An 11743-nucleotide genomic window follows, 5' to 3' on the forward strand; every position below is an offset into this window, starting at 1 on the left:
CATTGTGCGAATGAATCTTTTAATATTAGTAGTCTTTTATTTTGTGTCATAAGACTAAAAGGAAAGCTCCATCTAAAAAGCATCTTACCGTGCCATTATTGCTCATGCGTGGATAAGTCGTCAGCTAGATGTTCGTATGAATGGCTCCTTATTACGCTAACCAGTAATATATGCAGCCGACGCACCCTATAAAAGCTTCGTGCCACGCGCCCGCCGCTAGTATCGTTGGTTGATCTGAGTTTGCTAGTCAGTGTGTTGTGATGTATCGCCCTGTACGATTCACGCGTGGGCTTTCGTACTAGTCCAAGCAATACTAACTACGTGAATATACCTTTGTGTATATATATATATATACTGATGTTTCAACATATAGATATCACCTTTTTTTGTATATATTTATAATTTTGCCGTACAATGTCGGCTTTGCTCTCCAGATGTGTGAAGATTGGAATGATTTGAGGTGATTATCAGTACTCCCTGTTCCTTGTGGATTTCAAAAGTGTGAATAACTCGGTGTGAATTTTACGTAGCTACAATATTTACCTACCCGTATATTATACCTGTGTTGTTTCAGAGTGCTGTCAATCACAATTACGGGCGGAGCCTAAACTAGCTGAAAACGAGGCTAACGCCGGTTCAGATCACTAGAGACTTCCAGCAGCTTACAAGAGAACGGTGGACTGGCGCGATGGGGAGGCGAGTATTACTGTCTTTGGTCGATGCTGCTTTGCTGATGTTTACTGTCATATGCCAGGTAAGTTCCCGTCTAGTCTGTATCGGAACGATTACACTTAGTAATTGTCTGAGTTTTGTTGATATTCAAGTTTTCCTTATTAATTTCAAATACTTTCGTAACATTCAAATATGCTAAATGTGTTTATATTTACATAACCTTTTCAAGCTTAACCAGTTAATCGTAATGAGCTCTGTGATATTGAGGTTACAACTGTTGATGTTTTCTGACTTAACTATTTTTTGTTTCTAGACTCACGGCTCTGGAGTTTTTGAACTACGTCTTGCTTCCTTTACTAACAACTACGGACGAGATTTTGAGGGGAACTGTTGTAGTGGATACCGTACTGCACAGGGGTCGTGCAGCAGTGTTTGCCGGACTTATTTTCGTGTATGTTTGAAACATTACCAAGCAACAATTGACCCCAACCCGCCGTGTACGTTTGGAGAGATCGTAACGCCCGTGCTTGCGAATGATTCTGTGTATCTTTTGGATAAGAAAATACATGGATTTAATAACCCTATTCGGTTTTCTTTCAGTTTTTCTTGGCCGGTAAGTAGTTTTTTGTTTTGTTTTTTTCATTTAAGCTATTCTTACCCGGCATTATGGAAAGCTACAATGATTCAATTCTGAATATTCAATTAATTATTTATGTCTAAACCAAAATATAAAAAATACAGTAATGTAGTGAATAGCATTTCACAGTATCTTAAACACTTACTTTAAGCAAGTTCACACAACATAGTTTTAATGCAAATCACTAGAGTTGTTGATGAATTACAAAGCGTTGAATATATTATATTAAAACTATTTTAAATGTGCAAATCAAAAAGCCTTGTGAAACCACAGCTGATATAAACTCGCAGTGAAACGGAATCTAACAAACCTACATCTTGACATAGTTTGGCGTTCGTAGATAGTGTAATGCCACCGAGGGGGTGGGTATGTAATAGTCCTTTCCGACGCAAAATATTCATACACTCGGATTGTAAAGATCTGTTAAGATCGGGGATTTTGAATTTCTGAGATTGGGATATCCATTGTACTTATTGACATTGGAAAACAAAGAAATATAGATCAACTTGGGGCGCCACGAACGTCTAGAAAGAGAGCTGCAACAAGTCACATTTACACTAGCTGCTTCCCCGCCATATCTGTTTAACAGCGTAATATCGCGAGCAGCTGGAGAATGAACTTGGTATTCAAGCTAAACCATTAGATGGCATACCAGTCAAGTTGCCGGATGCAACGCCTATGGATTTCCGTGCGATCATACTGTTGAAACAGGCGCTAGGAAACTGTCATTCTGTACACTATATTGATTATAGAAAGCATGAAAGAAGGAGGGTGTGCTTCGGAGAGGAAAGGCTTACGACGGTGACTTTTGCAATATAAACTAGGTTGCAAGGGCTTCTGTCAGAGTCGGATAGAACTGATGTGACGATATGTACAGTAGCGACGTGTTAAGGTTCCAAAGAAGTTTCTCAAACTCTAAGGTTACATTTTGATGTGCAGTACAAAGCAATAAAAAAAGTAAGAGCTTAAGTTGAGATTCTACTGGATACTCTTCTTATGCTCAGTATTGAAATTAGATTAGACGACTGCTTAGTTATTACGCTTGTACTAAAATAATCACTGGTACATAAATCAAACGTATGTGTCTTGAGAGTTGAATTATTTCCTGCTGTTTTGAAATGAAAGAGCTAAGAAATTTGGAAACTGAAAGTGTAGAATATTTTTAGAAAATAATACAAAAAATAGCAGAAATTATTTCCTGGAAATTTGTACTTCTAACCACTGAAAAGAATTATATTGAGACAATAATTGAATATGAAATTAACTTAATATTTTATACATTTCATAGTTTTAACATTTTATTGCTGTCAGTTACACTTAAAGCACTTTTGTAACTATATTTATGTATGACGTTTACCCTCTAACATTGTTTATTGTGTAGGTTTTGTTTACATTGTGTACACAGTTATTTAATTTTTATTTACCCTTTTTTAGTAATTCTTTGAAAAAATTAAAGTTGCAGACAGATAGAAAAAATATCTGAAAGTTAGTCACGCATGTAATATTTCATAACTGAAATTTGAACTTGTAAATTATAGTTAGAATGTAGCGCCATCTATTGATAACTTGCAAAATAAATTTGCACGAATAGAAATACTCCTGTTGGTTTTACCAATGATACATATATGGAGTTGTTGTTTTCTTAGCAAACAAGAAAGCTATGTTATAGCTGTTCATCAACAATAGGTTTCTGTGGCGCGTTAAATTTGTTTATTAAATTAGCTCAACCATTCATTTCTGTAACTTTTTATTTATTTTTTTTACATTACGAGCCAGTGAAGCAGAGAGATTGTCCACGGTTGGCAGACCGGTCAGCAACCTTTGTCTGCACAATCGGCAAGGGTTGAATCACAGATTCTTTGTTAGAAGTATTGAGGATAATACTAGTTGCAGGCCTACTGAGAGAGTGTATTATAACAGGCTCGATAATAGAATTTCACCGAGTAAAAAACATTACCTGTGTTTTGTATGTTCAAAAATTAAAAGTCTCAATGTGCTTGAATTTCTGTTTGTAGTTTAAAAAGCAAGTATCTTTTTCTATGCCCTATAAATATAAACAATTTTTGAGTACAAAAGTTTGTAGTAATACAGAAAAATAATAAGCTTTTCCTTATTCATAGGGGACTTTCTCGCTCATCGTAGAAGCTTGGCACGATAGATTAGCTGGAGAAGGTAAGTTTTACTGTCACAGAAAAATTTAGTTGTTTCTTATTAGTTACCTTTATTCATTTGTTGTAAGATATTTCAAGTGTTTCTTAATTTTGTTTAAGCCCGCGAGGTCTTGGATTAATATTTGTTATTCGATTTTGCACACGTTTTATAGAATACGTTCATTACAGTTACAGTCAGAAAACTGTTAAACAGTGACTTCCAAAGCCGTTTAGAAACTCAAAATTTTGTTTTAACATTTACTTATGTTTATCATTACTAAAATCGGATTCTTGCTGTATTATCTTCCTCGTGGTAGCCTGCAGCACTGTACTTAGAAAGATTGAAAACACGGATAGAATAGCGTTATACAATAAACTTTCCCGCAGAGATCAGACTATGGGAAAAAGCGTTTCACAAAAATACTCAAAACCTTAAAAATTTAAAATATGATATTTGCGATAAAATCATTGCTAGTTCATCCTTGTGATGGAGAAAGGTCAGCCTTGCCGGAATTCTATAATTATGACTACTTATCCGTTTGTTTTACGTGTGCTTGTTTTTCAAGTAACATGAGCCAACTGAAAGTACAGCTAGTTAGCCAGAGGTCGCCACTGTGTTGCCTGGTAGTTTTTTAGTCATTACATACTGTTTTAGAAGGGACGATTTGTTTTATAACGTTATCTGTCAGCTTCAGGTCAATGGGAAGGACCTTCCCACGCCAGTAACCGAGTTTCTTATTTCGCTAAGTTTCCTGAATGGCCAGAGAAGTTGTCGGAAGCGGTCAGCTGGCCATCTGGCGATGCTCTTGCTCGCTAACTCTCTCCCCTCCCACCCCCCTCTGGCCTATTATTCCACAACTTTCAAGGCCCTAATTCACCGACCGTGGGAAACTTTGCGCAAAGACCTGGGAACGGTTTGTAGTATAGCAGGGGTTGCTTCAAGGTGCCATCTAGTGGAAAGCGTGTATGAAAGCATATATCACGCAAAAGATTTGGCTTAAAATGACAAGAGAAAACTGAAACTAATAATTCGGTGTATTTAAGATACTAATACAACATGCGTTTATAAAATCCTAACCGTGATAACGTGAGATTTTTGATAATAAAAGAATTTTGAAATCAAGTTATGATTAAATAAAACTTTTACAGAAAGAATTGCAACCTATTTTGAAGTGTACTCACCCCATAAGTTAAACTATGATAAGTCGTACTTGACTAGCAGGTCTTACGTTAATTTCCAATTTAGCCAAAGGTATGCCGAAACTGATGCTTTGGTAATAATTATCGAAACAATGACTAAGCTTTAGAGATTCAATACATATAAAATATCTTTATATATATGTTGTAAACGGTTTTTGTTGTTATTTTTTTACTTTCTTTGGAAAGTGGCATTGAACCATAATGTTTACTACCTTTTGCTGTCTTCATGGTGATGTAACTTGGATAATACTGTTTGATCCACACAAGTTATTAAAAAAAAACCGTCAAAGAAAGATTCCATTTAGTTTACATAATTTAAATTAAACCATTTCGCCTCGTATCGCAAGTGTTTGAACATGAGAGCGTATATAGCAGGCAGTTATTTGTAAATTGATTGACTTAGGTAAGTGAATTACATAAGATGTCAAATATTTATTGTAATAACGAGAATTAACTTTTTCAGAGGATAGAAGAACACTGATCATCCGTTTGGCCACCCAGCGCTATCTACAGGTCACTCCCGAGTGGACACAGGATGTCCACCGAACAAACCACACAGTGATGCAATACTCGTATCGAGTTTTATGTGATTACACTTACTACGGTGAAACGTGCACCAAGCTCTGCCGACCAAGGGATGACAAGTTTGGCCACTACACCTGCAGTCCGACTGGTGAGAAGATTTGTCTATCGGGCTGGACGGGCGACTACTGCTCCGAAGGTAAGCATAACTAATTTACTCCGCCCTTGGGAGAGAACCATGCCCTGGTAATTAAAGTGTGTACCTATTTCACACCTTAGACAATAAGTAAACCAGCAGTGTACATGGCGAAGGTGATTTTTGGTAGTGAAATAAATTATGTAACTTGACTCAGTTTTTCAAAATAAATTATCCTATAAAGCAGAAACAATAGCCAAAATTTACGGATAATATAGGTCGCTTCCGTTAGGTGGCGGGACCAGTGCCCGAACTCCCTCCCTCTTCCTTCTTTCCTGGGGCAAGCTGTAGCTAGAAAACTCGCTGCTCTTTACTTCGGTAGCTGGCTTCTGACAATAAACGTACCCGGCTTAAGAGGGTGATCAGCTAATGTGCAGCTCCAAGGCGTCGCGAGTGTTAATATTTATTGTTAATTAAACAGTCTTTTTATACTCGTTTTTAAGTATTGTGTTCATTAACTTGACCTGTTTGAAAATGTAGGTACTTTTACAAGAAAATACCAGCATAGCAATTTATTGAAATAAGTTAATATAAACCCTTAGTTATTATTTTAGATAAATAAATATATATTTTGTTTAAAATGCAAGTTTTTGCACCTACAAGTGCTAATGAAACATTTAAATTTGTAGATTAATATTTTTCATGTGAACTTAATGTTACTGCGTTCTCACTGAGAATAAACAAATTTTAGGAAGTTGATGTGAATGTTTGTGAAATGTCTTAAGATTCAATTGCCATTGATCATTTATAACTGGCTTTTTTAAACTGTTTTTATCTTTTTTCTTCAGCTGTCTGTCGCCTGGGGTGTCACAAGACCCATGGGTACTGTACCAAGCCCAACGAATGCTTGTAAGTCATGTTTTCTTTCAGGCTTTAATTTGTTCAGTACGTGTGAAAACCATTATAGTTTTGATAGATGAAAACGGAAATTTTGATATGTCGGAAAATTTTTAAGCATATTTGAAAAGGTTTTAGACACAAATCTACACAGTTGTTAATAATAGGTAGGCAAACAACGATTTGTAACTTTTAAGCATAAAGAAGTTTTATTAATGTTCCACCATCAACAGAACTCATCCTTATACTTATAGATCGTTGTTTGCCTACCTATTACTATATTAGCATAATATGCTTTCTTATTAAAGTACACAATTGTTAACAGTTAAAATTTAAACCTAAAACAAATACTTGTAGATGGCGCTAGCGTCTTCTACTAGTATACATCATAATTATGATATTTGGGGATCTGACCATTCGCCAGGCATAAATATATTATTTGCTTAAACATTTAAAAACCATTCATTTGACATTAAATCTTGGATTTTCAGACCATGGTTTGATACAAAATTTGACACTGTCATTGAAGGTAACCCTGAGATGAAGTAGAAAAAACATAGGTCAATACAGGAATTTTTTTTTTATAGACGAAGGAACAAATAAACAAGGTTTTGTTGTTATTTCAAGCTACATAAAAAAAATTGATAATTTTCGAAGCTAATTTTACAGGTTTCTTTTTGTTCATTTTGTATTTCTTTATGGATTGACAACACCTTCCCCATATTAATACTCATTTGACTTTAATGTCTCAACAAAGTAAATCGTGTACGATTTTCTAAACGACATTTTTAGGTATTTCAAATTTCTTACTTTTTGTTAAATCTGTTTTCACTGTTGTGTCTAGATGTCGCCAAGGTTGGCAAGGCCCCACTTGTCAAGAGTGTACCCGCTACCCGGGCTGTGTCCATGGCACCTGCACTGAACCCTGGCAATGTACTTGTGAGGAAGGATGGGGCGGACTCTTCTGTAATCAAGGTATAATTAATTTACTGTATAAACTCTTGAGAAAGTTGTATTTGACATCATACGTATTAAACTGGAAAGTAAGGTTAAAACTGTGTAAGGAATATAAACCATTCACACTTATGAATACAGAACTTTGATCTAAACCAAACTTCTCATTCTTCCAGATCTCAACTACTGCACTAACCATAAGCCTTGTAAAAATGGCGGAACGTGTACAAACACTGGTCAGGGGTCCTACACCTGCACCTGCCCTGAAGGATTCACTGGACCGGCCTGTGAAGCAAACTTCGATGATTGTACTCACGAGCCTTGTTTAAATGGCGGAACGTGCAAGGTACGTTGTAGTACTTTTAGATTATAAAAAATGATCTGTAGTGATTAGTTTTAGGTGACGTATTTGAAGACACATTTAACAAGATAATCCGATTTAATTGTTTGAGGGTAGTATAACAGCATTTCTTAAATTACCTAACAGTTTAACTAAGTAAGTCTGTTCTTAAAACATTTTAAACAAAATCAACTTTGAGGCTAACTCCACAATGTATTGTCTCTCGCCAAACGAAAAGATTGTAAACAAGTGTGAAAGCTTACATCCAGTAAATACGTTATAGAGTTAGCCTGAAAGGGGATTTTGTTGTTTTTCCCACAAACAAGTTGAGTGTTAAAGCTTACATCCAGTAAATACGTTATAGTTAGCCTGAAAGGGGATTTTGTTGTTTTTTCCCACAAACAAGTTGAGTGTTAAAGCTTACATTGGCTACTTTTTGCTTTATATGTCTAAAACCTTTATTTTTTTTCTTTTGCAAGTAAATATTTTCATATTAAAAATACAGTGTATACATTAATTAGCAAGCACTAACTGGGCCAAGTTGATTCCAAGGTATACTTTTAAATTTTTAATACTCGGATTAGAATAGCTAAAATGTTAAGCTTAAAGCTTATTACAGAATAAACAGGTTAGTAACTCACGAAAAAGAGATAGTTGCTGGTGGAAGTGGTTTGTTTTTATGGTAATAAGAAACGTGCTGTACGTATATGTCTGCAAATTTTCTGACTACCTAACTCTTGCCTTATAGGGTAAAGGCAAGAATTACACGTGCCACTGCCCCCTGGGTTACTATGGAAGGAATTGTGAGACCTCAGCCAGTACATGTACAGAAAACCCATGCCAGAATGGAGGTTCCTGTATGGACCAATCTAGTGGATATCGGTGCTTCTGTGCTCAAGGATTTTCTGGGGAAAAATGCGAAATTCAGAAAAATAAATGTGAACCAAATCAGTGCCAGAACGGTATGTTTAAACTTAGTGCAAAATAATAGGTGATATTTAATTAATACAAATGTATTTATAGTAGTTTTGTCTCAGAATCTTAATTTCATCTATGTCATGAGTTTTCTAAAAATCATGTAACTATATCGCGTGTTCGTAACATATTATTGTACGTGTGTTTGTACAAAATATAAAAGCACCATTATTTCTGAAGCTCTAACTTGAAACAATATGTATTAAGAGTATGAAATATAAGCAGTTCTTGTTCTGCTATTCTATAGGTGGGAGTTGTGTGGACCGGTCAGATGGATACACGTGTATCTGTCGCACGGGATTCACGGGGGTGAACTGTGAAATGGACATCAACGACTGTGCTGATAACCCTTGTTTAAACGGAGGCACATGTGTGGATGATGTAAATTATTTTCATTGCTCGTGCGTACCTGGTTTTATTGGTTCCTTATGTCAAAAAAACGTGGATGATTGTCTGACCAAGCCATGTGCAAACGGTGGCACGTGCCAGGATCTGGTAAACGACTTTCAGTGTCTGTGTCAACCAGGATTTACATCAAAGGATTGTTCTGTGGAAGTGGACGAGTGCAGCTCAAGCCCCTGTCAGAGGGGAGGAACTTGTGTAGATCGTGTCAACGATTTTGTGTGCGTTTGTCCATCGGGATTTGGTGGACGGTTGTGTGAGCGTGATATGGGCAACAGTGCTCAGAGAGCCGGGAATATAATTACTGAGGGACAGAAAGTGTACACTTCGCCAAGTACGGCTATCTCTAGCGTTTCAGACAAGGATAAGCATGTGGCGCTGATTGTCACATTTTCAGTAATGGTACCTTTGTTAGCCAGCATCGCTGTGATCACTACTTTATTGCTTCGACGAAGAAGACGTAGAGAGGAACAAAAGCGAGAAGAAGAAGCAATGCGGAAGCAAAACGAGTTTAATTCTGTACACAGTATAAACAAAAAATGTTTAGACAATCAAATAATTAATACTTTTGAGCGACCAAGCTCGAAACTTTTAAACAAAAGCACCGATGATGAAAATTCTGCGGTGTTTGCCAAAGAACATTCTTTAACCCGGACCAAGTCCACGAAGCTTCATAATACAGACTGGTTTAGTAGTAAAGTTCTGGACGAAACGAACTCGGAGAAACATTTAATCAATTCACAAAACAATTTAGAAAAAAAGCAACAGCCTGTAGAGCAGGTGCAGCCGTCCTCAGCGAGTCAAAGGTAAATTATTGTTGTTTGGTTAACTACGTAACAGCTAATTAATGTAATATCCTTTGTGGCGGAGTGATTGATACGACTAAGATTTTCTAATAAATGTTTTTAGTAAACAGCACTTGATAAGAATAACCAAACACAAATCAGGTTTATCAACAGCTGCTACTTCAAAAATTTAATTAATTAATCTTTTGTGGTCGTTCCGGTAAAGAATACTACACAAAATAGTAGTGGTTTTATTATCTGGTGTAATTAGATTAGTAGGGAATCAGTTGCTAACATTGTAAAATCATTTTGTTCACATTTCATCGCTAGTTAAACAGAAAAGCGACTTTCATGTAAAAATATTTGTAGAAGAACCTGAATATTTGTAACAACTTTTAGTTCCATGCTTCAATACTGCACGGACAACTATGGTTTAGATTTGTGGTTTTAATCATAACGATTAAGCTGAGAATATAGTATTGCGAATGGGTTGTAAGTTACGAGGTTAATTTGTATGGAATCTAAACACATTTATTTGAAAACACAGTAGTTCTTAGTGGTTTTTGTAACTGCATTACCCACATTAATTAGTATTCATTTATTTATATACAAACATATATATATATATATTTGTAAAATAGACCATCACATTCTTCTAACTGTGTTTTGTTTTTTTCCACAGTGAAGTGTCGCCATATACGGGCACATGTTCTCACAGTAGTATATATGTTATAGAAGACCACTATGTTTCTCAAGGTCATAAGGGAACGTTGGCAACTGAGGTATAGCTTCATCACACAACACCTACCACTACAGCCCAAAGATAGACTGGTCCAGTCAACCTATTTATTTATATATGTCATTCTGTACAGTGTCGAAGAAAGTGCCTTGTGTGTTACGTAGCTTGTAAATAGTCACAGAAAAGTGTTTATATAAGAACTGTAAAGTTAAGTCAAACTTTTTATTTGTTTATTTATATTTCGTATATTTTTATATATTTTCTTTCTCGGTAAGCTCCAGTGAGAGCTGGCAACAGTTTGAATCAAGTTATAATGACACAGTAAAGACGTACTGCGGTCTAGTTCAACATTGTGATTTTACAAATAAATACTTAGGCAGAGACTGTAAAGAAGAAACAAAAAAACGAGTATATATATATATATTCAGTCATGTTGCCTTGTTTGCCTTTACAAAATGGGATTTTTGTTTCTCCTAAGAACTATTCTTGTCATGATGTACTCAAAATGAAATATAATTGTGAGACAAAGTGTAAATAATTGTTAATAGTCTCTGTACTGATAGCTAGATTAATTTAAAGAACATTTGCTGCCAAGTTGTATATTTATAGGTCATGTTGTACAAAAGCCTGTGTTAATGCCCTATGGCCAATAAAAGTCATGAACATTTATTTTTGTACCTAGATTTCTGTGTCGTTTTTCTGCAAGTTACTTATAGTTCTGTTAACAGTGCTGGTACAGCTGACTTGGCCAGCAGCGTCATATTATCACAGTTCTGCACATTTTGATTCTCTACAAGTGAAATATGAACATATCAAAATAGGGAGTGTTGTAGGTTGTTTTGACATCACTTTGTTAAAAGCATGCTATACCTGCACTTTGTTTTCCCACTTTATATCCATCAGCTTTATTTAGGTTGTCCTTACTTATTTCTGTCAGGAATTGACTCATACCAATGTAAGTATAACAGATTGCTGTATATTACCATAATCAATAACCCATAGATTTCGAACTAGATTTTGTTTCTTACTGGGAGCCTATTACTTCCTTTCATCGCCTCTCTAGGTTTATTCATTCTCTCTTATATCTCCTTGTCAGTTTTCTTTCGTTGTATTCCTGTCTTTCATATCCTCTTCTCAAAAAGCACGTGTTTCCCTTGTATCAGATTACAACATCTCGTAATCATAAGGGTCCAGTAATCTCTACTGCGACTGAATAAGAAAGGCAACCACTCCCTCCAATTATTTTCTAATGATTTAAAGTGCTGTAATTCCCTCATCCAGCGTTTCCCAAACTTTTTTGGCCACGGAACACTTTTCAGCTGAGAAAAACCTTA

The 11743-nt window shown here is 35.8% G+C and overlaps 1 protein-coding gene across 1 annotated transcript in view; it reads left to right on the top strand.

Moving 5' to 3' along the window:
- LOC106460313 (neurogenic locus protein delta-like) overlaps positions 1-11040 on the top strand; it is a 44250-nt gene extending 33210 nt beyond the window's left edge. Inside the window, exons 2-11 of the mRNA XM_022387009.1 lie at positions 575-754; positions 986-1285; positions 3430-3481; positions 5123-5380; positions 6166-6226; positions 7059-7189; positions 7345-7514; positions 8257-8470; positions 8731-9691; positions 10353-11040. Of these exons, the coding sequence (XP_022242717.1) occupies positions 689-754; positions 986-1285; positions 3430-3481; positions 5123-5380; positions 6166-6226; positions 7059-7189; positions 7345-7514; positions 8257-8470; positions 8731-9691; positions 10353-10458 (2319 nt within the window). The 5' untranslated portion in view covers positions 575-688 and the 3' untranslated portion in view covers positions 10459-11040. The remainder of the gene's footprint in view (positions 1-574; positions 755-985; positions 1286-3429; positions 3482-5122; positions 5381-6165; positions 6227-7058; positions 7190-7344; positions 7515-8256; positions 8471-8730; positions 9692-10352) is intronic.
- The last annotated feature ends 703 nt before the right edge of the window (positions 11041-11743 follow it).

The sequence above is a fragment of the Limulus polyphemus genome, unplaced genomic scaffold, assembly GCF_000517525.1.
Source record: "Limulus polyphemus unplaced genomic scaffold, Limulus_polyphemus-2.1.2 Scaffold747, whole genome shotgun sequence".
Classification (NCBI taxonomy): domain Eukaryota; kingdom Metazoa; phylum Arthropoda; class Merostomata; order Xiphosura; family Limulidae; genus Limulus; species Limulus polyphemus.